Source organism: Myxine glutinosa, chromosome 2 (genome assembly GCF_964187855.1).
Source record: "Myxine glutinosa chromosome 2, kmMyxGlut1.1, whole genome shotgun sequence".
In the NCBI taxonomy this organism is placed as follows: Eukaryota; Metazoa; Chordata; class Myxini; order Myxiniformes; family Myxinidae; genus Myxine; species Myxine glutinosa.
Window position 1 is genome coordinate 48,793,253 of NC_136262.1, and position 27,899 is coordinate 48,821,151.

The 27,899-nt window shown below is 43.4% G+C and overlaps 1 protein-coding gene across 5 annotated transcripts; it reads left to right on the plus strand.

Moving 5' to 3' along the window:
* Positions 1 to 2,151: 2,151 nt before the first annotated feature.
* LOC137422382 (uncharacterized) lies at positions 2,152 to 27,899 on the plus strand. 5 transcript variants are annotated; one of them, XM_068109134.2, is made up of 4 exons: positions 2,152 to 2,466; positions 5,492 to 5,924; positions 25,723 to 25,863; positions 25,995 to 27,419. In XM_068109134.2, the coding sequence occupies exons 2-4, from the start codon at positions 5,504 to 5,506 to the stop codon at positions 27,389 to 27,391; spliced, it is 1,959 nt and encodes a 652-aa protein (XP_067965235.2). In that variant the 5' UTR covers positions 2,152 to 2,466; positions 5,492 to 5,503; the 3' UTR covers positions 27,392 to 27,419. The 5 variants fall into 5 exon arrangements, with proteins under 5 accessions (XP_067965235.2, XP_078629369.1, XP_078629368.1 ...); XM_078773243.1 differs by lacking the exon at positions 25,995 to 27,419 and adding an exon at positions 27,559 to 27,899 and having other exon boundaries at positions 2,387 to 2,466; XM_078773242.1 differs by lacking the exon at positions 25,995 to 27,419 and adding an exon at positions 27,715 to 27,899 and having other exon boundaries at positions 2,387 to 2,466.

Below are 27,899 nucleotides of genomic sequence, written 5' to 3' on the forward strand. Positions count from 1 at the left end.
TTTCTATACCTATCTATAGGTATAGCTATCTATAGGTATAGTTCTATACCTCTTTATTCATGTTCTATTTTCACGTTGACACATGTTCTATTTTCACGTTGACACATGTTCTATTTTCACGTTGACACATGTTCTATTTTCACGTTGATACATGTTCTATTTTCACGTTGACACATGTTCTATTTTCACGTTGACACATGTTCTATTTTCATGTTGACACATGTTCTATTTTCACATTGACACATGTTCTATTTTCACATTGACACATGTTCTATTTTCACGTTGACACATGTTCTATTTTCATGTTGGCACATGTTCTATTTTCACGTTGACACGTGTTCTATTTGCATGCTGACACATGTTCTATTTTCACGTTGACACATGTTCTATTTTCACGTTGACACATGTTCTATTTTCATGTTGGCACATGTTCTATTTTCACGTTGACACATGTTCTATTTTCACGTTGACACATGTTCTATTTTCAGGTTGACACATGTTCTATTTTCACGTTGACACATGTTCTATTTTCACGTTGACACATGTTCTATTTTCACGTTGACACATGTTCTATTTTCACGTTGACACATGTTCTATTTTCACGTTGACACATGTTCTATTTTCACGTTGACACATGTTCTATTTTCACGTTGACACATGTTCTATTTTCACGTTGATACATGTTCTATTTTCACGTTGACACATGTTCTATTTTCACGTTGACACATGTTCTATTTTCATGTTGACACATGTTCTATTTTCACGTTGACACATGTTCTATTTTCACATTGCCACATGTTCTATTTTCAAGTTGACACATGTTCTATTTTCATGTTGACACATGTTCTATTTGCATGCTGACACATGTTCTATTTTCACGTTGACACATGTTCTATTTTCACGTTGACACATGTTCTATTTTCACGTTGACACATGTTCTATTTTCACGTTGACACATGTTCTATTTGCATGCTGACACATGTTCTATTTTCACGTTGACACATGTTCTATTTTCACGTTGACACATGTTCTATTTTCACGTTGACACATGTTCTATTTTCACGTTGACACATGTTCTATTTTCATGTTGGCACATGTTCTATTTTCACATTGACACATGTTCTATTTTCACGTTGACATATGTTCTATTTTCACGTTGACACATGTTCTATTTTCACTTTGACACATGTTCTATTTTCATGTTGGCACATGTTCTATTTTCACGTTGACACATGTTCTATTTTCACGTTGACACATGTTCTATTTTCAGGTTGACACATGTTCTATTTTCACGTTGACACATGTTCTATTTTCACGTTGACACATGTTCTATTTTCACATTGACACATGTTCTATTTTCACGTTGACACATGTTCTATTTTCACGTTGACACATGTTCTATTTTCACGTTGACACATGTTCTATTTTCACGTTGACACATGTTCTATTTTCACGTTGACACATGTTCTATTTTCACGTTGACACATGTTCTATTTTCACGTTGACACATGTTCTATTTTCATGTTGACACATGTTCTATTTTCAGGTTGACACACACAGGGGCAGAATTATCCCCGTGTCCATTTGCTTTTGTTTGCACACATATTTTCACGTTTTGGAAATGTTGCTTTTGAAATGTCAATTTTGGAAATCTAGCACGTATTGCTCTTGCTAGTTTTGGACATAAAGGGGAGGATGACATGTATGAAGCTGCAAATATCCCCCGTTTTATTCCGTCACCGTGACCACGGGTTCATTTCCGTTTCCGGAAGTTACGGCCCAGCTCGGATGACGCTGAGGTGAATCGGGCCTGTGTCTGCAGAGTGAATAAATGTGCAACAATCGATCGTAGTCTGTCGAGATACCTTACAGGGTGCATGGAGACGGTCATAAGAAATCCTTCAAATCTTCAATGTTTGAAGATCCCTTAATCAAAGTTTTAATTAAATTAATGATAGTGACGTGGCTCGGGCGCCACACCACACGGGGGTTCAGAGGGATCGGTGTCAATGACAACATCGTATAATTATATTTGCTGTTACTGGTTGTTAAATATAACTTCATTATATGATATATTTTCATTTTCTTTGTACTGCAACTGGTAATGTTAAATTTAATCAACCGGTATCTTGATCTGACGCACTTCCGGTCATACAGCACAGTGTTCTTGGCGAGGACCGCATCACAACTCACAAGTTTGTGCACATACGTAATCAGGAAATAGTGCTGTATATTACCCCTGATTTGTATCGATATACTTTCGTTTGAACTCTCTGTTACCACAAGATGTGTTGGTCAAGCCCAGAGTCATGCATTGGAATACTTTGTAATGTACGTATGTGATTATTTAGACCATGTTCGAAAGTCACTCTTACGGCTTTTATTCATTCGCCAAACGTCTTTGAGCGGAAGAGAAGCCGCCGAATGTGAGCAAGAAAACTCGTCTTTGGAGCCCAGAATAAAGAGGTAACAAGGTATTCCTTCATTGTAATTCAGTGTATAAACATGTCGGACATCTATGGAACAAAGTATTTTGTGGTTTCAAGGCTTTTTTTATATCGAGCTTGAGAATTATTTAGTTTCAGTGATCTCCTCAGCCTCGTGTTTTTGGGCCCAAACCACGTGGTTTTGAGTTCATGTATCGTGCTCTTCGTCTCTGTCAATTCGAAAGTTGAACTGTCGAGGTGTATATCAGGTAATGTGACATTGTTATAACTATTTGTATTTGGTTTGCACCGTAATCGTTTCTATGGTGTCAATATGACTTCGTAACTTCCTTACGGTGTGCGAGCGTTTTATTTTTGAGAAGAATAAAGTTCAAGACAAGACACCGGTGTTGAGATCTTTGCTCCTGATTGTGCTGAGACATCTACAGGATCTTTGAGGGTCGATAACTCCACTGTCCACTAAGTGTTACTTCATTTCATCAATTTCCATGAACGGATCCACCCCATTGATTACTCCGGGGCTCTTCCTCATCTACCTAGGAATTTGACATGAAACCCAAGCCTCGCCAAAGTGTGATCATCTCAACACCTCGTCCCGACCCCCTCAACACCTCGTCCCGACCCTCTCAACACCTCGTCCCGACCCTCTCAACACCTCGTCCAGACCCTCTCAACACCTCGTCCCGACCCTCTCAACACCTTGTCCCGACCCTCTCAACACCTCGTCCCGACCCTCTCAACACCTTGTCCCGACCCTCTCAACACCTCGTTCAGACCCTCTCAACACCTCGTCTGCATCCTCTCAACACCTCATCCACAGCCTCTCAACACCTCATCCCCAACCTCTCAACACCTCGTCCCCATCCTCTCAAAACCTCATCCCGACCCTCTCAACACCTCGTCCAGACCCTCTCAACACCTCGTCCAGACCCTCTCAACACCTCGTCCCGACCCTCTCAACACCTCGTCCCGACCCTCTCAACACCTCGTCCCGACACTCTCAACACCTCGTCCCGACCCTCTCAACACCTCGTCTGCATCCTCTCAACACCTCGTCCCACTGAGCGCCGATTTGCATTCAATTCATAGATCGCCAGATCTCAACTTTTTAGCGCCCGAAATGTCGCCAAATTTATCATCCTCGGGTAGTTTGGTTGCATCATCATTCTCGGGTAGTTTGGTTGCATCATCATCCTCCGGTAGTTTGGTCGCGTATTCATCCTCGGGTAGTTTAGTTGCATCATCATCTTCGGGTTGCTTGATTGCATCATCACCTTTTGGGTAGTTTGGTTGCATAATCCCCGCTCGGGTAGTTTGGTTGCATAATCCCCGCTCGGGTAGTTTGGTTGCATCATCACCGCTCGGGTAGTTTGGTTGCATCATCATCCTCGGGTAGTTTGGTTGCATCATCATCATCGGGTAGTTTGGTTGCATCATCATCCTCGGGTAGTTTGGTTGCATCATCATCCTCGGGTAGTTTGGTTGCATCATCATTCTCGGGACAGGAATTCTGATTTTAAAAACCGCAACGTTCCGCCGAACCCACGGGTTATTCCATTTACTAATGAACCTTCTTTTGTCATTGTACAACTCAGGTGCCTTGTTTTGTCAGTTTTATATGACGTCATCACAAAATGTCATACAACGATGGTGAAACCTCATTTCTCCTTTTAACTACGAACCAGGCAGAAAGGTTTTATTATTAACTTGTATATCCAAGGTGACCTCCAAATGAGGTGTTATAAAGGTTGTAGATGGTGGGTGGATGAGGGATCTATGGGGCGTTGGTATCGAAAAAAAATGTCAGTCCCATCTGCTGCATCCAAAACTAAAGCCGGGCTATCTTCTCTAACAAGTCGTTTAGGCCAGAGATTCTCAACCGGTGGGTCATGACCATCAGTGGGCCGGAAGGTGCAACCTCGTGGTCCGCGGATATCATACCCACCTGAGAAGGCAGGTTATTAGTTTACCTCATGAGAGTTCGCAAAATTTAACTCTCAAAAAAGAAGTTATATTGATGTTATTGTATTAATTTGTGATTGGAATGATGCTGTTTCAAATGAAAATATAGAGAGATTGAGTTTAAAGGTGAATTAGGAAATGACGTGAGGTTTTCCATCCGTAACATTCGCGGATTCGGCATTTGCAGTTTCGCCATTGACCGTATTTGGTTGATCGAAGGTGTTTCCGGTATGGAGAATGTCTCGGACATGTCGTGTTCACACGAAAAGGCAAGCTGCTGTATTTTACTTTTACTGTATTTTATTTTGACAAACATGGACCGTTAACTGAAAAGAAAAACCGACGATGGTGGTGAAACTTCAGGAGTTGCGAAAAGGAGGTGAAACTCATCGTCAGAAAATACGACCCTGAATATATTGTTTGGATTTACAGGGGCAGGGGATTCGGTGAGAGCGGCCAACCAAGTTCCTGTTACCTTTCACCACCACGAGTCAGGGTCTTCACTTGTGACTGGCACACAATCAAACACCAGGAATAAACTGAAAGCAACTTTGCCGACGTCACAAACAATCTTCTTTGCGAGTACTCTGTGAGTCGGCCTCTCGCCCATCCCCCTCAGATTGATCTGATTGGTTCTCAGAAGCAAACCATGTATCTCACTGACAGAAGCATCACTCTATATTTAAGAGTTAAATGTTTATTTTTGACCAACAAATCACCTTCAAACTAGGATAGCATCCATGTGCTACTCAGGTATTTGAAGACAGATTTTGGTCACAAATACATGGAATTAGAGCGGCCGATGCAGCTTCCCGTCTTATTTTGGGCTCATCAGGATGACATACTGGCAAATCATTTATTTGGGACCATGCTTCACAGGTCAAAGGTGAGTGTGGGACTGTGGGTGTCTCTGAGGTAAACTGTCGGTGTGAATGTGGTGATAAAGCTGGATACGTTTACCGTTTATCCGGACACGTGATCAAATTGGAGAAGATAATAACTCACAAAACATTCCAAAGTGAGTAAAGTAAATAACATGTATAACTTTCCTGTGATTAACATAAACATTGTATCCTTGGCAGGTAATCGGTGAAATGGAGAACTTCTTGGAATGGCTCAAGTCCCAAGGCCTAAGAGCGGAAACAGCCCGAGCAGTGATGGACGAGCTCGGAATTGAGGATCAGAAGGTTATTCGAGCTTGTACTGAGTCGGATCCATTGCGGACCGAGCTCCTCTCTCTCTCCAAAGAGAAATTACAGTTTGCGATGTATGCTGACTTCTGTACATTTATGAACTCTTTTTCGAAGACGCAACATGTCCAGATTGCAGGTTCTTCTCTCTTGGGAAGTGTTTTTGTCACCTTAGAGAATGTTATTCGGGAACTTTCCAGTTTCTGTGAAAAGATTTTCGGATCCCAAAATGTGCACCTGGACAACGTTTCTGGTTTCTGTGGGATCGGGCTCCGTGGTTTCCGCATTCTCCAATTTCAGGATGATGGATTTACACCCAAGTCTGGTACGTGACGTATTTTCTTAAATACCACATAGCATGTCAAGAAGTCACCTTCATGTTCTGTGATTTATTGTTTATTTTTACCTCTGCCACCAAAGGTGGATGAAAGTTATGTTTGCACCCCTGTATGTTTCTCTGTGAGCAGGATATCTTAAAACATCATGGATGGATTCTGACGAATCTTGGTGGACAGGTCACATGTGTGACGAGGACTTATCGGTTAGATTTTGGTGAAGATCCGGATGTGGATCCTTCAATTAGCCCTTCTGCTTTCCTTCTTTTTTTGAACCCAAATGTGATATCCAGTCGCAATGCTTTGTTTCCTGCGCCCGGTGGGATAATTAGGTTGTACCTGAGCAAGGGATTACTTCATTGTTTTCAGTGATTGCTTTTGGATGACGTTTCCATGAGTTTCTGGAGCTGGAATGTTGAGATTTTTGCAGATGGGTTCGTGGATTACTCCACATTCCTTGTTGTGTATTTGGGTGCCGCCCAAACAGCATTTTTGTCCATTGTTTGTTTTCTCATGTAGTTGTGGTCTTTCTCCAAATGGTGTCAATGTCATCTCCACTATTTTGTTTGCCAGCTCTTATTTGCCAGCTCTATTTGATGTTCCTCATCATCCTTATAGTGCTTCTCTCCTTCACCTCCCTGTTCCCTTCTGTCCTTCTGTGTTATCATCTGCCATTCTCATTTTCATCCTGTTCAATTGTGTTGATGTTTTCACTCGGTCCACGATTGTAAGTCTGGTCTGTTTCCCCTCCGTATTAGGGTGGTTCTTTGTCTCCTCCACCTCCACCTCTCCCTCACCACGCCTTCGTCGCTGTGTCCCCAGTGACGCTCCGCATTCCAAACCATTCCTTCATCGCGCAGTTTCTCCCCATGCTATTGTGGCCACGTTTCCACCTCTCCTCTGTCCAGTGTCCATCACTGGTGAGCGCGTGGCTCTCATCCTCACCATTTCTTCTGCTTGCCATCTGCCCTTCACCGTTATCTCTTTTTATTTTTATTTTAGGATTTATCTGCCTTTGACACAACTTTTTCAATTTTTTGGGATGGCACCATCTCTGCTCTGGTGGTCAATCTGGTCTTCTGCTGGTCCATTAATGTAGCTCCTGCACTGGCCACCCTCCAATGTTGATGTCTTGAAAAGATGTTACAGTGGTAAATGGACTCCTTCTCCTCCATGCTCCAAGGTTCCTTTTCTTGAGTTTAGTTTTTGGGATGGGTACCACCTCCACAGCCTCTTGGCTTGTTGCAAATCTCTATCCAATTGTGAGTTGGTCTTTCTTCCCACTAGAGGAGGTGCAGGATTCATTATTTGGACTGAGCTTGGTGCCGCCGCACAGACTAACACCACATGGTGATCTGCGTCCCATAATTTGTTTTTGCCTTTATTTCCAACACACATTTCGTTTGTCGAAGGCTCTAACCTTCCCCCACCCTCCTTTGGCCCATCCGAAGTAGTTTCCCACCTCAGAGATTCCCGAGCTGGCGACTCGACATTACGTTTGTCGATTGTTTCTCTGCACACGTTTCCTCTGAGGCTTCGCAATCAACCGCAAGGCCTCGTTCGCGTATTGAGTACCTCGTATCGAGCTTCATCTCCACTCCTTAAATAACTCTTCGTAGGGGAGCTCCCAATAGAGTTCGTGACCATTTTCCCGTGATCAAGGTTTGAAGGTTGATTTTGAAAGATAAAAAAATATATAAAAAGATAAGCTTGGGTATCTTTTTTTTAAATGCGGGCTAACTCGGCCAGAGGACAAAATCCAAGATGTCCGCCAAAACCGCGAAATCGGGCATATTTCCGCCTACGTGAATGCTACATATACATATTGGGTGTCCATATGTGGGTTTTTCTGGGCCCAGATCTTGCATCTTACATCAGTCAAGTGATATTGTGACTTAAAATGATATTAAATGATTAATGTTGACCAAAATCCAAGATGGCCGCTGCAAAAAACCATGTATTGTATATGTTCATAATTGTGCATACCATAGATTCATCGCTGGCGTCTAAATACAGTTTTACATGACTAGTGTTTTCATTTATAACCTTACTGTTACTATGAATGACTTTTTGAGCAGGTAACGAACCAAGATGGCTGCCTCTCGCCCGTTAGATAAGCAGTTATGGCTACTGTACATTGTATCTATTGCAACGTCTTTTATTTGACACAATGTTCAAGGTTTTCATTTGCAATCAGTAAGAAAGAATTTATCTTTCTCTATTTTGTTTTATTATATTTACAGTGACATGACATTACATTTACAAGCAGTGATACACATTGCACAAGTAGCATATACGGTAGGGTTGAAAATGACAATAGTTGTTATAACAGTTTGTTTGTGTTGGATAGATTGAAATTGTTATTCACTGTCCGAATCGTCCGTCTCGGACCCAGACTCGACTGGATCATCCATAGTTGGGCTGCTTTCCAAAGCCTGAGTTAGTTTTTCTGGGAGTGCTGGGTGAATGTACCTCAATGGAAGACACATGCCTTCCTCGAGATGCCAGCCATGAGATAAAGGAGACGGTGGCGCATCAGGTTTTTCGTAGTTGAGCAACACGTAGGTTTGATAGTTCACTCTCTTGACTTTCAAATCGTGGGATTCTTTGTCTGGTGGAAGCCGCAGTATTGATTTCCTTTTCATTTGTCGCCACTTCCTGGCCCGAGCATCACACAGAGTGGTACTTTGTTTGTCCTTGTATATGTACCGTATGGTGTACAGCGTCATATGATCAAGCACCTGCTGAGGGACCGGTAGGTGTTTCCCTACTTCACTGAGGAACGCTCTAGCTTCAGGTGAAGTGGATGATATGTCGAAGATGGTTTTCTTCCCATGTCCAAAGAATGCTGCTGTTGTGTCTGAGCCGCTGTGGACGTGAAGAGGAACTATGATATCTGCTATTTCCTTCGGGCAGAAAGCTGTACAATCTATGAACTGCTTTTTGTACTTCATTGCGAGCACCCCTTCAGTTCTATGAGCAACATACGATGCCAATACAAGCACGTCCGTATCTTCTGCGTCGATGATAACAGGTGTTTCTATTCCAGCTTTACGTATTTGTGAGTAGATGAAGAACATGCATGTGTCTGCTTCTAACTGTTCACACTGGAAGTCTGTAACAGGCAAACCTGTCGATAGATTGACACATGTGGGCCCAACGCAGTAGACAAATTCAGTGTTAGAATAGTTTCGGTACAACACGCTGAACTCGTTTCTGAGAAAGATCTGTAGGTGCTGCTTGTTTGTTGCATTGTGGAAGAAGTCTTGAAATCCTTTGGCAGATGGGAATTTGTCCGACTGCTTGAAAAATACATTCTTGGAGCCATCTGAAAATCCAGAAGTGCTTTTTCGAAGCTTGCGTTCGCTATCCTTGACGGTCAGGGAAACATCATATCTGTCATTGACAAACACAACTTGTGATGCATATTTATGTCTGCTCATAATGACGGCGAACACCTTCGATGCGTAGTCTCCCCAGGTGTAGGAAATTCCATCAGCCTTTTCCCTGTCTTCTACCGATGGCGTAGACAAACGCCATATAAATCCCATGTCCAGGATCGCCGTGTACTTGTCTGGTGTTGGTTCCAACGCATGTAGCTTGAATTTTTCTACCAACTTAGATTTTTGCACTTTTTTCATGGTGCCGTTGATATTGAATATTGGCAGACATTCATCTGTGACTCGGTACGACATTATCTCTGACAAGGTGAAATTTTCGGTGTCATTTTCAGCAAGTGAGACAACTGCTGCCATCGCTCTGTTCTCCATTGCGTCTGACTTCATGATGCGCTCGCCAGTCTTGACTGAAGGTGGGTTGCTGAAGTTCCGTCTCAAATTCCTGTGAATGGTTGCATGGAAAGGTTTGTTGCTGCTGAACATTCTGTCTTCACAGAATGCCTTCAAGCATTTCTCGCCATCGGTGTGGACCGATTCAAAATCTTGAATGAGGTCATCAGAAGCTACCATTCCAGACTGTAGTGACTTCAAGACCTTGTTTTCTTCATTGAAAGGGTCACAGCCGAATTCAGTGATGCAGTGACTTACTCACCAAATCCATTCATTCCAAAAAAAAATTCCATCTCTTATAGTGCATCTTTCATTCATTCCCTAAACCCTCCAGCACTCCATCCTCCCTCCAGCGTCCTCAAACGTATTTTTGACTCGAATGTCTCAAGAAACTCATTTTGCAATAAATGTTTGTTTCCCATTAATCGTACATTTTTCAAAATCCCATCACCCCAAAATCCCATTTCCCATCCCCCCTCCCCTCTAAATCTACCCCCTTGCCAATCCCCTCCAAATCATCCCCATCACCCATCTCTTTCAAATCTTCCCCCTTGCCCCTCCCCTCCAAATCTTCCCAATCACCCATTCCTTTCAAATCTCCCCCCACACCCCTCCCCTCCGAGACTCTCCCTCGCTCCTCCCCTCCTAGACTCCCCTCTCACCCCTCCCCCTCAAAGCGTCCTCCCCGCTTCTTCCCCCTTCCAACTTTCACCTTCATCTCCCTCAACCTTCTGCCTCGCTCTTCCCCCTCGTCAAATAACACCTCACTGCGCCTCTCCCAATCACCATCAAACCTTTTGTCTGCCCCATCCTTCCCTTTCTCCGATCTATTCTGTAATCTCTGACACACCTTCAACAGCTCTCCCTACCTCTTCCTCCTCTTCCACATCTTACCCTACCACTCCCCCCCCCTGTTCTGTATCCGATGCTCCCCCTTCCTCTTCCTTAACAGTATGGACCTCAAATATCCGGGGCCTTCGCTCAAACATGTCTGATCTGTCCATACAGGTTGCTTCTGACAAACCAGACGTGATCTGCTTAACAGAAACTTTCCTCCTTCACGATGTCTCTGATTCCTTGGTATCTCTCCCAGGTTACTCCCTACTCCGGTATGATAGACCTGAGCCTCGTCCTGGAGGTGGGGTTGCTATCTTTATAAAAAACTCTCTTCCTCACTCGCCCTGCACTGCCCTCTCTCCACCTCACCCCCAGGAATTCCTTTGGCTACGGCTTCCCCTTCGCTCCCACGTTTTGTTCATATGTGTGTTGTACCGTCCACCAAACAGTGATGACTCCATCTACATCTCGCTGTCTGAGAATATGGACCAACTTCTATCTACCCATCCCAACTCTCTCTTCCTCATATGTGGTGATTTCAACTGTCACCATGCCCGTTGGCTGGGTGTAGGTACCTCTCTCACCAGCCATGGCTCTTCAGCAAAGGACTTCTGTGACTCACTGGGACTGACACAAACTGTCAATTTCCCGACCCGGATTTCAGTCAACGGAGCATCTTCTCTTCTGGACTTGGTTATGACTAACTTCCCTGAAAATGTCTGCTGCTCTTCTTCTGCTCCAATCGGCTCTTCTGATCATGTGCTTGTTAAAGTGGACATCTCTCTGACCATTCTCAGAGAGCCTCCTCAGCGTCGACGAGTCTGGCATTTCACTCAGGCCAACTGGCACGGTCTTCAAGCAGCCATCAATCATCTGGACTGGTCTCCCATCTCTACCGCCTCTGACATCAATTCTTCCTGGGAATTCTTCCAAAGCAAACTGCTCTCTCTCATGCACAGATTTATCCCATCTCGTCTTCTGTTGTCATACCCTTCCTCCCGTCCATGGTACACGGAATCTTGTGGTGAGGCTATTGCCCAGAAACAACTTGCTTTCGTCTCCTGGAAAGCAAATCCAACGGAAGGAAATCTCATTTCCTTTCACAAAGCCCGAAACAAGTGTGTGTCCACGCTCAGGAGAGCCAGGAAACAATATCTCTCCGTTCTCAGGACCGAACTCTCTTATCTGTCTCCCTCTTCCAAATCCTGGTGGCGTCTGGTCAAATCTGTTTCTGGTGTTTGTTCCCCCTCCATCCCCTCCCTCACCTCAGATGGCCACACGGCTGACTCCGCACGCGGAAAAGCTGAATGCCTCAACTCTGTGTTTGCCTCTAAATCCTGTGTCCCAAACCCATCCCTCTCTGTACCCACCGTACCCAGTCGTACCCAGCTGCTCCTGGACTCTGTGTCCTTTCCTCCTGACAAGGTGGAAAAGTTTCTGTCAACCCTCGACTCGGATTCTGCAACTGGACCTGACGGCATCACCCCACGGGTCCTAAAATCCTGTTCTTCCGCTCTTTCACTCCCTCTCTCTGTTCTCTTCACCCTCTCTTTTGCTCAAGGTCATCTTCCATCTGCTTGGAAATCTGCCAACATCACCGCTTTGCACAAAAAAGGTGCAAAAACAGATCCCAGCAACTACAGACCAATCAGCCTTCTCCCAATTATCAGCAAAGTCATGGAATCCATCATTGCTTCAGATATGAAATCTTTCCTCTTCTCCAATGGCTTGATCTCTGATCATCAATTTGGTTTCAGACCTGGACACTCTACTCTGGACATGCTGCTTCTGCTTTCTCAACAATGGATGGAGGTCCTCAATGCCAAACAGGAAATTAGAGCAGTCTCCCTTGACATATCACGTGCCTTCGATACGGTCTGGCACCCCGCTCTGCTCACCAAACTCTCCTCTTTTGGTATCCATGGAAATCTCCACGCATGGCTGGCGGACTTCCTCTCTAGTCGTAGTCAACGTGTGGCCCTGAATGGGTTTCTCTCATCTCCTCTTCCTGTTCAGGCTGGAGTTCCACAAGGCAGTGTTCTAGGCCCTGTCCTTTTTCTGGTCTTCATCAATGATCTCTCTGACTCTCTTGAAAATCCTCTGTATCTCTTTGCTGATGACTCTACTCTCTGTCGCTCCATTCTTCATCCCTCAGATCGGCAGTCTGCTGCCTCCTCACTCTCTGCAGACCTGGACAAAATCACAGACTGGGCAAACAAGTGGAACATGTCTTTCAATCCTGACAAATCTCACACTCTTACGATGTCTCTCCGAAAAGACCGACTGGACAACCCTCCCATCCACTTTCTGAATAATCCTCTCCAAGAAGTTCTGTCACTCAAGCTTTTGGGTCTCACTATCTGCCATGATCTTTCCTGGGAAAACCACATTTCAAATCTGGCCTCCAAAGCCAGTCGCCGACTGGGGATCCTCCGTCGTGCGAAGTCCTTCCTTGGCACACCTGAGCTCCTCACCACATACAAGGCTTTCATCCGCAGCTCAATGGAATACTGCTCTCCCCTCTGGGCTGGTGCTCCTGCTTCACACCTAGCTCGTCTTCACGCTGTTGAAACCAAAGCATTCAGAATCATTGGAATCTCCCGCGATGAAGCTAACTCCAAGGGCCTCTCACTCACTCACCACAGGCAGGTTGGTGGTCTTTCCATCTTCTACCGACTCCTCTCTGGCCTTGCCCCCCCAGCTCTCTCTGGGCTCTGTCCCGCAAATATTCCTACAGGTCGCACAAGATCTGCCTGCAACCCTCTTATGGTCAAACTGCCAAAATCAAGACTCTCTGCTCACCTTCACTCCTTCATTCCTCTTTTCTCCCGCCTCTGGAACAAACTCCCTCACTCTCTTCAATCCCACTCCACCCTCCAGGTCTTTAAAACAGCTGTTCACCACCATCTCTTATCTTCCCCCATCCAAAACCTTGATCTTTTCTACCCCCGCTAATTTCACCCCAATTCCACTTTTTTGAAATACCAACTTCTGTCCTGGAAGTCATTGGTGTCCTTGTGTTTTATACTTCTCCCTCCACCCCCCCCCCCCCCTTCCCATGCCTCCTCCCCCCAAGCCCTCTCCCTTCCACACATCTCCCTGCTCTCAAATGTTGTGTTTGTGTGCTTCACCTTCTCTCCCCATCTTGTTTTCCGCTCCCTCTTTTTATATATTTTGTTTGTCTGGTTGATTTGTTTGTGAAGTAAATGTTAGCTCTTTCACGAGCCTCGATTCAGTATACAAAAAAAAAAAAAAGAAAAAAAAAAAAAAAAAAGTTGTTAATATCTTGTACAGCTTGTTCGTCTTCCTTCATGCGAGTGGGAGCATTTTCACTGTGATGTCGTTTTGATTCTGATGTGCTGGCAAGATCATGCAGTGAGGATCGGACTCTATTAACATTGTTAGCATTTCGGGAATGTGACAGCAGCATCTTTTCGTTCTTCAAAATTTTGAGCCAGCCAGCTTTCATCTTTGAACCCTTGTTCATTGTCATCTCGATCCAGAGATCCAATGGCAAACATGAGTAAGGCTTTCCCGACATGGATTGAGCAAATAAGCCATCTCGCATGTATTGTGCTACATCCTCTGGGAGGGATTCCATTTCCAGCCAATACTCAACCAACCACCGTCCATATTTATCGTTGTCATAAATCTGGATCCATGGTAGCATTAAACGTAATGTCGACTTGAATTGTTCCCAGTTCTGGATTCTCAACGCATGCAAATTCATCATCAATATTTCAGTCATCTCCATAAATGTGATCCAGTACTTTGCCATTGAACCACCGGACTCCTCAATTCTATTGAACTCATCTGCCACCAATGAAATAACCTCTTGGTTGGCTTCCAGAAGTGCATAACATTCCTGCCGTTCTTCTGCTGTTGAGGAAGGATTCCGCAGGACAGTCAAGTGAGCTTCAAGTTCATCTGAGATGCTTCCCCCATTCTGTAGTGACTGTTGTATGATTCTTCTCAGCAGAGTTTCATACATCAATCGGAGACATCGTATGCTCCTCTTGTAGTGTTTGCCCCGTAATGCCTGGTCCACAGACCCATCTGCAATAACATCTGCCGCAACGAGGATGTCAGACAAGCCAGACCCGTGAAAACGCTTATTCATGGCAGAAATGTAAGACATGTGAATATGAAATGGGCCCATAGAAGGCAACACGACACTGAATTTATCAGGGTGTTCGTATCTCATTTGCACTATCAAGGCATACACTGGTTGATCTCCTACCAACTGGATGAAGGGCATGTTCTTTTTGCCTGCTGCATCAACCATCCGGCACATTATTTCGTGCACTACAGATTTTCCAGGAGGATTTGGAAAAGTCAAGAAGTAATACGGCTTGCTTTTGACAACATGCGGCTGAACTGTTGACTGGAAACCTGCAAATCCCCCAACTGTTTGACTGCATGGTGCAGGTGGTGTATGAGTCTCATCTAGACGTGCCATGGCATGAATGAGTCCTCGCTGCCTCTGGACTTTAGTATCTGAAGGAGTAATGTCAACACCTGTTCGCATACTTGGAGCTCCACGCTGGACAGTCTTGTAAGGATGGACTTTATGCTGATCGATGCAAAGATGCTTCATTTCTTTAGACTTGGGAATTGTTAATTCTGGGGCCGATTCCTCTGGAGCATGAACCAAATCAAGTGGCTGGACAAACATAACATTTGTACGGTGTGAAGTGTTCGCGCCAGTTAGCGTGTCCTCAGAAAAGTCATCATTGTCCATTACTGCTGTCCCTGGCATACCCAGTGCAAGCTCCTCTGGACATGCTTTGTTCTGCTCAATATCGTACTTGGCCCAAGCATCATAGAGATGTAGCACGTCTTTGTAGCTGATCCCAATTGAGAATTTTTTCAATAACTCGACAAGTTCCCGGCTTCTGGTTAGTCCGTGTATCATAACAGACAACCTTGTTCCAAATGAAGTTCGTTTGCCTGTCATATATGAAGAGAGCAAGGCAGTCAAAGCGATAACTGCAGAGTCGTCATCCTCCATATCAAGGTCACGCTGAGGTTTTGAAGACTTTAGACGGGAAATGAGCTGTTTCAGTAGGCTGCTTGTTTCGTCCTCATTGAGTAAATCGTCAATGTGAGGTGGCCAGATCATTGGCGATACTTTTGCTGCTTCAGCTCTAATTCGTTGCGCTACAATCGAGACGAGTTGGTCATCAGTTGCACCTAGGCAATTTACAGCAGCTTCTATGTATGTTCCACCAGCTGACGTGTCAAAAACCATTGAGCTCTTGTTTTTTGTAACTCTTTCGTGGAAACCAATTTGGTCGCTGAATTCCGTTTGGAGCATAGATTTTATTGTGCTAGACTTCACAGTGTTCACAGTCATGCCAAAGTTCACCAGCATTTGCGTGTAGTCTTGTAGAAGGCTCTGTAGTGTTCGGAGTTCATGTCTTTCAAAAATTACAGTGCGCACGTGTTTGAAAAACATTTGACGTACTTCTGCCAGTCGTACATTGTGCATGTGCAAATGTTGATCATTATAATCATGGACTTTGATGTATTTCGTCCAACATGACCGATGGTAGCGGATCTCTGTGGCAAATGGATCTGACGTGGAATCAATCAGTGTCAAAATGCGATCCCGCATATTCTCGTCGTCCAGATGGACTGTGTGACCTTTGAAGACATGCCATGCATCCATTTGTTGCATGATGTGCCACTTGTCCCGTCCAGGGTGTTTCAGGTCTTCTCCCTTCATACACCAAATACACAAATGTTTGTCATGTATAATACCGGTTTGTGATCGTGATTGTCTCTGAGCGCAAGATGGTCCAGGTGCTTCGTCAGCTACATCATCGCTGCGAGAGATTTCTGTTTCAAAACATTTCTTTTGTCGCTTTAGTGCCTGCTCCAATTTATAGTTACTGGCCAGTTGAACTTTACACAGTTTGTGGAAATATATTCCAGCTGGTCCATTGTGCCATGGCACTGCATCAAAGACTTGACCGTATTTGTCCAATCCTCTCCATCGTTCTGCTTGTTGTTGGAGATGCTGCCAGGCTTCTCGGCTTAAGCTACTCTTTTCCTCATCACAATGCTTATGACAGAGGATACACTCACTGGAACTTGATAGTCCTGGAGGCTGGTCCTCATCTTCACTCTTTCTCTTCTTTCCTTGAATGGGTGGTGTCACCATGGTATACTCTGCAATGAAAAATAAAACCTATTACTTACTGTACATACCGTACATCAGACAGCATGATATGAATGATGTTAATACTTAACTGAACTTAAATATTGAACAGGACAGATCTTTATCTCTTAAAGAAAGGGACTTAACTAATATTTTAACTATTATTAGTTGAATATACTTAACTGTAATGCCTTGATCCATTGTCCACCCTGGTACTCCCTGGAAATTAATACTAACAACTACCTGTGAACAAATACCTGTGAAACTTAATCAAACCATCTTGTAGATAAGGCAGCAATCTTGGTTCGTTACCTGCTCAAAAAGTCATTCATAGTAACAATAAGGTTATAAATGAAAACACTAGTCATGTAAAACTGTATTTAGACGCCAGCGATGAAGCTATGGTATGCACAATTATGAACATATACAATACATGGTTTTTTGCAGCGGCCATCTTGGATTTTGGTCAACATTAATCATTTAATATCATTTTAAGTCACAATATCACTTGACTGATGTAAGATGCAAGATCTGGGCCCAGAAAAACCCACATATGGACACCCAATATGTATATGTAGCATTCACGTAGGCGGAAATATGCCCGATTTCGCGGTTTTGGCGGACATCTTGGATTTTGTCCTCTGGCCGAGTTAGCCCGCATTTTTAAAAAAGATACCCAAGCTTATCTTTTTATATATATTTTTATCTTTCAAAATCAACCTTCAAACCTTGATCACGGGAAAATGGTCACGAACTCTATTGGGAGCTCCCCTACTATCTCTCCATCCCACTCATCACCAGCCCTCTCTCACCTGCAGCACATTCCTTTCCTTCCCTTCATCACCAAGGTCCTGGTTTCTGGACCACCATCTTCGGGTCCAAGCCATGAGTCCAAGTGAGATGGTGTGATGAGGAGATTATGTGTCAGCTTCTTTGATGCCATCTTGTGTGTGTTCGTCATGGTGTATCCATGTCCTTGCTCATTAATTAGGTTTGTCTGTGTGTGTCTGTCCCCTAACTTTTTTGTACCATTTGAGCTTTGTCATGAAGTTTTCAACATTCCTTTATTTTGAGAAGATGGACAAGACAAATTAATAATTTGGTGAAAAGGTCAAAGATCAGTGTCACATAAAATCATCAATTTTCATCCAATTGACCTGGAATTTTAAGATTTTGCATACTGTGTCACTGCAGTGGTTCACCAATCAAAAGCGAGAAGCCGATTGTTTTTTTTTTGTCAGAATAAACGCTCAAGGTTGTATAAAATCATCAATTTTCACACGATTGACTTGAAATTTGAGCAGGGTTTGCATTTTGGGTTGCTGAAGCCTATTGCTTTTGTGGTCAAAAGGTAAAGGTCGCCTAAAATTGTCAATGTTTTGGTATTTTTTGTTGGATATCTACCATATAAAACACAACGTGTGTCTGTCCCCCTTTATCAGGTTGGGTTTTAAAGGCTTTGAGTTGCACTTTAGGAGGGGATGGGGTTTTATGTGTGGTTTTAATGGGCAATCTTTGAACATGACCGTTTGTCCACTGGTTACAACAACAACCAACAACATGCATTTTAAGGCCATTTTCCCTGCAAGAGCGGTGGTTAGCCTTGCGGTCCCCATGACAATCTTCTCCATTTTGCCCTATTTTCTGCATCTCTCCTTGTTAACCCCCTTGCCCGCATTTCTTCTTCCACCATCTTTGGCCAAGTCTTTCTCGGTCTTCCCCGTCCTCTACTTCCTTCTACATTCATTTCCATCACTCTTCTCAACCAGTCACTTTCATCCTTCCTCAACACATGACCAAAACATCTCAACCTGTTCCTCTTCACAACATCAATCACAGGCTCGATTCCCATCATTTTTCGCAATTCATCATTTGTCTTCCTCTCTCTCAACGATACTCCGCACATCCATCGAACCATTCGCATTTCCACCCTTTCCAACCTTCGTTGCTGCTCTACGTTCATTACCCATGTCTCGCTCCCATAAATCATAACACTTCTCACACATGCAGCATACACCTTTCCCTTCAGCTTCAACGACACTCCCCTCCTCATCAGCACGCCACTCAGTTCCCGAAACTTCTTCCATGCACATCTCACTCCAGCAACCGTTGCCGAGTCTGATCCACCTTCTCCATTCAGCATGTCTCCGAGGTAGCAAAATGTTTTCACACCTTCCAGCTTCACGCCGTCTCCAAGATCCAACTCAACATTTCCTCCAACTGCAGCTCCCTCTGTGCACACCTTACATTTGAATGTCGCTGCCACACTGGTTAATGACCCTCTCAGACCACTACATTTTTGATGAACCCACTCAGCGCACATTGTACATTGAATGGAGTTCACTCCGTCAACCTTCCTGTACACAGCACAGGGCCACTTCCCAGTTCTTTCCACCTCACCACATGCTTTACCACTTGCCATCACCTTCGTCTTTCCGATATTCACCTTCAGACCTTTTGTCTCCATACATTCCTTCCACTTGTTCATCTTTTCCTTCAGTCCATCCATACTTTCCGCAATCAACACCAGATCATCTGCATACAACAACTCCCATGGTGAACCCTCCTTTACATTCTGAGCCAGCACCTCCATCACAGCTACAAATAGTAGTGGACTTAGTACCGACCCCTGATGCACTCCCACCTTCACCTCAAACTCACCACTGTTCCCGTCCTTCGTCCTTACAGCTGTGCGCGCTCTTTTGTACATTGCCATCACTACTCTGATCAACCATTCCTCCACTCCTAACTTCCTCATTGCCCATGTCAATACTTTGCGTGGAACCCTATCAAATGCTTTCTCCAGATCAACAAACCCAAGAAACAACTTCTTCCTCTTCTCCATGTACTTCTCCTGCAACTGCCTCACAATAAAAAGTGCGTCTGTCGTTCCTCTTCCTGGCATAAATCCAAACTGCATTTCGTCGATCTTCACTTTCTTCCTTATCCTCCTCTCCAACACCCTTTCCAATACCTTCATTCCATGCTCCAATAACGTTATCGCTCTGTACGAGCCACACTCGAGAGGGTCACCTTTCCCCTTGTATAGAGGGACGAGGGTACTCAGTTCCCAATCCACTGGAATGCGGCCTTCTTTCACCGCCAGATTACAGATCTCTGTCATTCTCTTCACACCTCAACTTCCTGCTGCCTTCAACATATCTCCCACAACTCCCGTCGGCCCTCCCGTTTTTCTACTCTTCATTACTTTTATCGCTTCCTCAACTTCCTTCTCAGTTGTCTTCTCTGCCGGTCCTAAAACTGGTTTACTCTCTATGTTGCCATCCCATTCATTCTCTGTATTCAACAGCATTTCCATATATCTTTTCCATCTTCCTTTAATTCCATCTGGGTCCACAACGATTTGTCCCACTTCATCCTTCAAGCAACTCACCCCCATCACATCACACCTCTCTTTCGCGATCTGCTTTGCAATCCTGAATACTGCTCTCTGACCCTCTTCCGAATCCAAGCGTTCTCCGAACATTTTCCTACATGCCTCCTGCGCCTTTGCAACCTCTTTCTTTGCAGCCTTCTTGGCTGCCTTATAACTTTCATGCTCTGCTGTTTCTGCTCCCATACCCTTCGCCTTCTTCCACTCCTTGAACTTCTTCCTCTTCTCGTCAATCCTCTTTCCAACTTCATCATCCCACCACCATGTTTCCGAATGCCTCGGTGGTCCTTTTGTCCATCCACATACCTCACCAACGGCTCCCAACAGACTAGCTTTCATTGACATCCAACCACGTTCAAGCTCAACCACATCATCCTCTACCCGACTCAGCCTCTCTTTTAATGTCACCTCTCACTGTCACCTCTTTCAACCTCCACACCTTCATTCTCGGTTGGTACTTCACCAGCCGAGCTCTCCTCGCACCTTTCACCCTTATGTCGCAGACAACCAAGTGGTGCTGTGTAACAGCCTCCTCCCCTGGAATCACCTTTGTGTCCCAGAGGTGCCCCCTATCTCGCCTACGCACCATCAGGTAGTCAACGGTTGTCGTCGCCCCACCTGACGTGTATGTAACAAGCTTATTATCCTCTTTCTGGAACTGAGTATTACAAATCAACAAATCAGCTCCATCAGCAAACTCCAAAATCCTTTCACCTTCTCCATTTCTCACACCATATCCGTAACCCCCATGAACTCCGTAAAAACCATCCATACTCCTTCCCACATGTCCATTTAGGTCTCCTGCTACCACAACAACTTCCTCATCTTTCACGTTTTCCATCAGCTTCTCTATCGCACACCAGAACTTGTCCTTCTCTTCATCGCTCCGACCAACCTACGGAGCATATTCCGAGATGACGTTCACCAAGAGCTTTCCAATCATCATTTTCACCATCATCAACCTATCACTCACTCTCGTCACACTCACCACACTGTCTACAAACTCCTCAGAAAACAGGACACCAACACCATTCACGCCCTCCGGGCACCCTTGCCACACAAACTTGTATTTCTGTCCCTGCCTACCCTTCACCATTGTCACACCACTTCCCTTCCATCTCGTCTCTTGCACACAACATATGTCCACTCTTCTTCTGACCAATACTTCCACCACTTCTCCTGATCTCCCTGTCATTGTCCCGACATTCCATTTCCCAAACCTCAGAAACCGATCTCCATTTCGGGCTGTACCCTGCCCATATGTAGTTGTAATTGTCATGGTTCTCTTTTTGAGGCAATGCTTTTATGGCCGGATGCCCTTCCTGACGGATGCCTTAAAAGACCTAAAAGACTCTGAGGACCCAAAATAACCCAAGGACCCAGAAGACACAAAATACCTCAAGGATTCAAAAGACCCAAACTACCCTGAGGATGCAAAACGAACGAAAGGATCCAAACGGCCCTGGATCAAGAGGATCCAAAAGATCCTGATGACCCAATAGACCCAAACACCCAAAATATCCTGAAGACCCAACAGACCCCGAGGATCCAAAAGTCCCCCGAAGTCCCAAAATTCCCCCAAGATCCTGAAGACCCAAAATAATGAAAAGACCCCATTATCCATAAAACCCCAAAGACCCAAAATATCCCAAAGATCCTGAAGACCCATAAAATCCCGAAGACCCTGAAGACCAAAAAGACCACAAAAACCCAAAATTCCCCAAAGACCCACAAATACCCAAAATATTTAAAAGACCCCAAGACCCTTAAAGACCAAAACACCATGAAGACCACAAAGACCCAAAATACCCCAAACACCCTTAAATACCCCAAAAACCCAAATGATTCAAAAGACCCTTAAATACTCTGAGGACTCAGTGGACCCGAATACCCAAATTACCCCAAAGAGCCTTAAATACCACAAAGACATCTGAATACCCCAAAGACCCAGAGGTCTGAAAAGACCGAAGGACCCCAAATATTCAGAGGACCCCAAATGACCCAAAAGACTCAAATGACCCAAACATATTGATACTCTCTCAGACAATCAGTCTCCACAAAATATGATCCGGAAGTTGATAATGAAACTTTGAATTGAAGTGATTTTGCTGATCTACAGAATATCACATTAAAAAAGTATTCTTTGTGGAGACATATTCATGGTTTTCTTTAATTCCTTGAAACAAGTGAATAGTCCAATGGAATGTCACAACCTACTTGTGAATTGTTTTTAGAATACATGTTTTATTCGTTGTCAAGGTGATTTGCATGTTTGCTTATGAATAAATTAATTGTTATGTGCATTGTTGATACTGTATATTATTTATTTCTGACTGCAACATCAATACTTGTTCTACCCAGAACAAAAATAAATAAATCCCTTTTATGTGCGTTAAATACAGAATGTGTGATGTTTTTCAGCATGCTGACGTCATGTGGCCTCATTAAGTGTTACAGAAACAACATCTGCAAAAACTGAAATAAGTGTTTGTGATACTTTTGTTTGTGCAAATGGGTTAATTAGCATATTGGTGTATCACGTGAATATTTCAATCAGTTATTTGAAGACTGGATGTTGATAAAAGCAAAATGCAACACATTCCTACATTTTTCATTTGATTTATTTGTGTTCATTCACAGTGGAGAGAGAGAATGGCGGCAGATATGATGGATGTATTTCAATATATGCAGATGAGATGACTTCATTAACATAAAATCAAAACATGACAAACAATTAAAACTTTGTCAGATTGAATGAATGAATGATCGTTTTAAGGCCATTTTCCCCGCTAGAGCAGGGGTTAGCCTTGCGGGCCCCATGACAATCATGGTTCCCTCTTTGAGGCAATGTTTTTATGGCCGGATGCCTTTCCTGACGCCAACCCTTGGTCACGCTCTTACGATGCGCAGGGATACGGTGTACCTATTCTAAGCCGGGGTACACACCGGGATCATTCATCCCAGCAAGCTGGTACTCAATTTGCCGACCTCGGAAGGATGACAGGCTGAGTCAACCCCCCTGGTGTTAATTTAGCGATCGACCGGGATTCGAACACTGGATCCTAGGATCCCAAGCCTGCACCCTAACCGCTAAGCCAACACCAGGCTGTGTTAGAGTTGTCAGATTGTAATACATCATAGAAAGCAATGACATATGAAATTCAGTGTGATTTGAGCTGATGATTATTGTCATGCAACATAACTGGTGTGCAAGTAATCAGCATATCTCAAGAAATGGTCGATATATTTAAAAAGGGACATTTTGACATGTGCACCACCAGTGGGGTCAGAGAAAACATAGACCAAAATAATTTTTTGGAAGTTAACATTTTTTGGTCTGAGGAGACATCACTGATCATAATTATGCACGTTGAGGAGGATTATGGGAGGGGGTTTATGTTAGGCCCCTCTGGTCCATGGACTTTAGGATCCAGGCTTTCAATGACATCTCGGATGCTACTATAAAGGTCTGTACCTCTCTGCACGGAGGATATTGAGATCACATCGAGATTCACTTACCTTGGCAGTAATATTGATGTTTCCACATGTTGTTACCGAGGGCCGACCACATGTCTTGTGGTTGCAGTCGGTTGATCTGCATCTCAAGGAGATGGGAATGGGCTGCGCATCGTGCTGGTGTCTGTGTTTGTCTGTCTGCTCACTTATACTTGCCTACAAGTCACAATTTTAAACCGATCCTCACGAAACTTCACAAAACGATAAACTTGGTGGGTCGACAGAATTCTTTTTATTTTTCAGGTCAAGAGGTCAACATAGGCCAAAGGTCAACCACTTTTTTCAAATTTCTAAAATCCTCAGTTTTCATCTGATTGACTTGAAAACTTGAATGGGATTTACATATCAGCGAACTGAATTCAACCACCAAATATTTTTTCACAACAACATTGGCCAAAAGGTCAACAACCTTTTCAAATTTCTAAAATCCTCAATTTTCAAATGATTGACTTGATATTTGAACAAGATTTTCATATCAGCTGACTGAATTCAACCACCAACTATTTTTTTGTGAGCTAGGCTGGAGAGGAGTCAGAAGAACAAAGAAAGACCACCAACCTGCCTGTGGTGAGAGAGTGAAAGGTCCTCAGTAGCGGCTTCATCGAGGGAGATACCAATGATTCTAAAAGCTTTGGTTTCTACAGCATGTAGCTGAGCTAGGTATGACGCAGAAGCACCAGCCCAGAGGGGAGAACAGTGCTGCATCAAGCTGCGGATGAAAGCCTTGTATGTGGCGAGAAGTTCAGTAGTGCCAAGAAAGGACTTCACATGACGGAGGATGCCCAGTCGGCGCGCCTTTGGAGGCCAGCTTGGAAATGCGGTTTTCCCAGGAAAGATCATGGCAGAAAGTGAAACCCCAAAGGTTGAGTGACAGAGGGTTTTCCAGATGGTCTTTATAAAGAGAAATCGTGATGGTGTGAAGTTTGTCAGGATTGAATGACATGTTCCACTTGTTTGACCAGTTTGTGATTTTATCCGGTCTGCAGAGAGTGAAGAGGCTGCTGCCTGCCGATCTGAGGGTTGAGATAAGGAGCAGCAGAGGGTGGAGTCATCAGCAAAAAGATGGAGAGGATTTTACAGAGAGCCGGATAGATCATTGATGAATACACAGGGTTGATGATTCATGAATACACATTAATGAATAATAAAAAAGCACAGGGCCAAGAACACTGCCTTAAGGAACTCCAGCCTGAGCAGGAAGGGGAGAAGAGAGAATTCTATTCAGGCCGCACGTTGACTACGACCGGAGAGGAAGTCCGCAAGCCATGTGTGGAGATTTCCTTGGATACCATCAGAGGAGAGTTTGGTGAGCAGGACAGGGTGCCCAAACGTATCGAAGGCACGACATATGTCAAGGGAGACTGCTCTGATTTCCTGTTTAGCACTGACGCCTCCATCCATTGTTGAGACAGTAGAAACAGCATGTCCAGATTGGAGTGGCCTGGTCTGAATCCAAAATGATGATCACAGATGAGATCAAGCCTTTGTAGAGAAGGAACAGAAGGGTTTATTAATTATCAGAAGCAATGATCGATTCCATTACCTTGCTAATTATGGGGAGTAGGCTCATTGGTCTGTAGTTGCAGGGATCTGTTTTTGCACCTTTAAAAAAAAAAAAAAGTGATAATGTTGGCTGATTTCCAAGCAGATGGCAGATGACCTTGAGCAAAAGAGAGGGTGAAGAGAACAGAGAAAGGGTGTGATAGTGTGGTAGAGCAGGATTTTGGGCAGAGCACAATTTTTAACACCAGTAAATTCCAGAATTTTTTTTGATGAATTTTAGAATCTTTATTTAATTTAAATTGAGTTAAATACTTGAACAATGTTGAACACAAATCGCCTTCTTGTTACTTCCACTAACCTCCAGTTTAGCAGTACTTGGACATGTCAAATTGGGTGGTGTATAAGGGTGATATAGCAGACTGCTTCAGTCACGCTTAACATCCATAATTGTTATTTTTAATAATCTTTAACTTCATTATTATGTTTAAATTGAAGTACACATTCCATGGCGTAACATGTTCTATGAACTCTCAAGATGGTTCTGAATCTCATTTCCATGCAAAGGACTGATGCTGATTTGTATACAGGTGATGTCTCTTCTGTAAATGTGGAAGGCAGACAACACAACAACGATTCATGTGTCACAGAAGATTCAAAATGTGCATCTGCAAAGGAAGTTTCAGATGATATTCACACGACAAACAGAAGTGCTTCCTGTTTTGCAACTGGTGAGTGGAAACGTAAAAAAAATTACATACAATCTTTTCTGTTGAGAAAATATATAATTTTCAGACATGTGTTAAATATTTTGCATTTTGATTTTGACCAAAAAAAGAAAATGTGTTCTTTGTTTCTGTAGAACAATCCAGAAGAAATATGGGACAAATAAGCTCCAGTCGCAGCTTGACAGTGAGGAAGAAGCCTTTTTTTAAGAAACGATTACAAAATCGAGACTCACTTTCTTTAAATTACAAGTGCATGTGTGGGCCTCACAGCACCAAGATTAATATGAAATTAAACAAAAACAATGAGGTTCTAGAAAGGCGAATACGTTATAAGTGTAATGTGTGCAGAATGGGTTTTGCTTCAATGAGTAACATCAAAACACACATGAGGATTCACACTGGAAAACACTTCCACAAGTGCTCTGTCTGTGATAAAGGTTTATCAAGTAACAGCAATTTGAAAAGACATACGAAGATCCATACAGGAGAGCGACCTCACAAATGCTCGATATGTGATAAAGGTTTCTCTCAAAACAACAATTTGAAATCACATATGAAGATCCATACAGGAGAGCGACCTCACAAATGCTCGATATGTGATAAAGGGTTCTCTCAAAAAAGAGATTTGAAATTACATATGAGGATCCATACAGGAGAGCGACCTCACAAATGCTCGATATGTGATAAAGGTTTCTCTCAAAAAAGAGATTTGAAATTACATATGAGGATCCATACAGGAGAGCGACCTCACAAATGCTCGATATGTGATAAAGGTTTCTCTCAGAACATCAGTTTGAAAAGGCATGTGATGATCCATACAGGAGAGTGTCCTCACAAATGCTCGATATGTGATAAAGGTTTCCCTGAAAAAGGAGCTTTGAAAAAACATATGAGGATCCATACAGGAGAGCGACCACACAAATGCTCGATATGTGATAACGGTTTCTCTCAAAAAGGCAATTTGAAATCACATATGAGGATCCATACAGGAGAGCGTCCTCACAAATGCTCGATATGTGATAAAGGTTTCTCTCAAAAAGGAGTTTTGAAAAAACATATGAGGATCCATACAGGAGAGCGTCCTCACAAATGCTCGATATGTGATAACGGTTTCTCTCAAAAAGGCGATTTGAAATCACATATGAGGATCCATACAGGAGAGCGTCCTCACAAATGCTCGATATGTGATAAAGGTTTCTCTCAAAAAGGAGTTTTGAAATCACATATGAGGATCCATACAGGAGAGCGTCCTCACAAATGCTCGATATGTGATAACGGTTTCTCTCAAAAAGGCGATTTGAAATCACATATGAGGATCCATACAGGAGAGCGTCCTCACAAATGCTCGATATGTGATAAAGGTTTCTCTCAAAAAGGAGTTTTGAAAAAACATATGAGGATCCATACAGGAGAGCAACCTTTCAAATGCTCGATATGTGACAAAGGTTTCTCTCAAAAATACATTTTAAAATCACATATGAAGATCCATACAGGAGAGCTGAAATCTGAAATACCAGGATATGAAAAATGAGGTAAAGAGGATAAGAAAATGACAGCTTTTTTAAAATGTAAAATTTACTAATTTGGTTCTCCATCTTCTCACAATAGAGAAATATTGAAAAATTGATGCCAAATACTCAGATGGTAACATAACTTAATCTCTCAATCTGATATTGGATCTCATTGTGCTTCTTTCAGGGTTTTCCTTCGGTTTCCAGTTTGTATTTCTTGTTTCTGTACTTGCCAAGTATCCAGCCACGTTCCATTTGAGTTTTTTGATTGTGATCTGTGTTTAGGAATTTTGTTTTCTTTCTGATTTAGTTGTTTTTCTTGTCCCTTTTTGGTTATACTCAGATGTCATCTTTCCATGGCAGTTTGGACATCAATTGTTGCTCAATCTTTGTTGTCGTCCATGTTTCATTGACATGTGTGATATGGGGAGAACAACCTTATTGTAAAATTGTTTATCAGAAGAAGTCTCCTGCTTTTTACGAAACTTGAATTTGTGAAGGGTTTGGCAATAAAAAGAGGTATGAAAG

Bases quoted from the DNA above. Each gene is read 5' to 3' on its own strand.
- LOC137422382 (XM_068109134.2), top strand. From the start codon at position 5,504: ATGGAGAACTTCTTGGAATGGCTCAAGTCCCAAGGCCTAAGAGCGGAA. The intron at 5,925-25,722 runs GTACGTGACGTA...ATTTGTATACAG, and splicing joins TGGATTTACACCCAAGTCTG to GTGATGTCTCTTCTGTAAAT. The intron at 25,864-25,994 runs GTGAGTGGAAAC...TTGTTTCTGTAG, and splicing joins TGCTTCCTGTTTTGCAACTG to AACAATCCAGAAGAAATATG.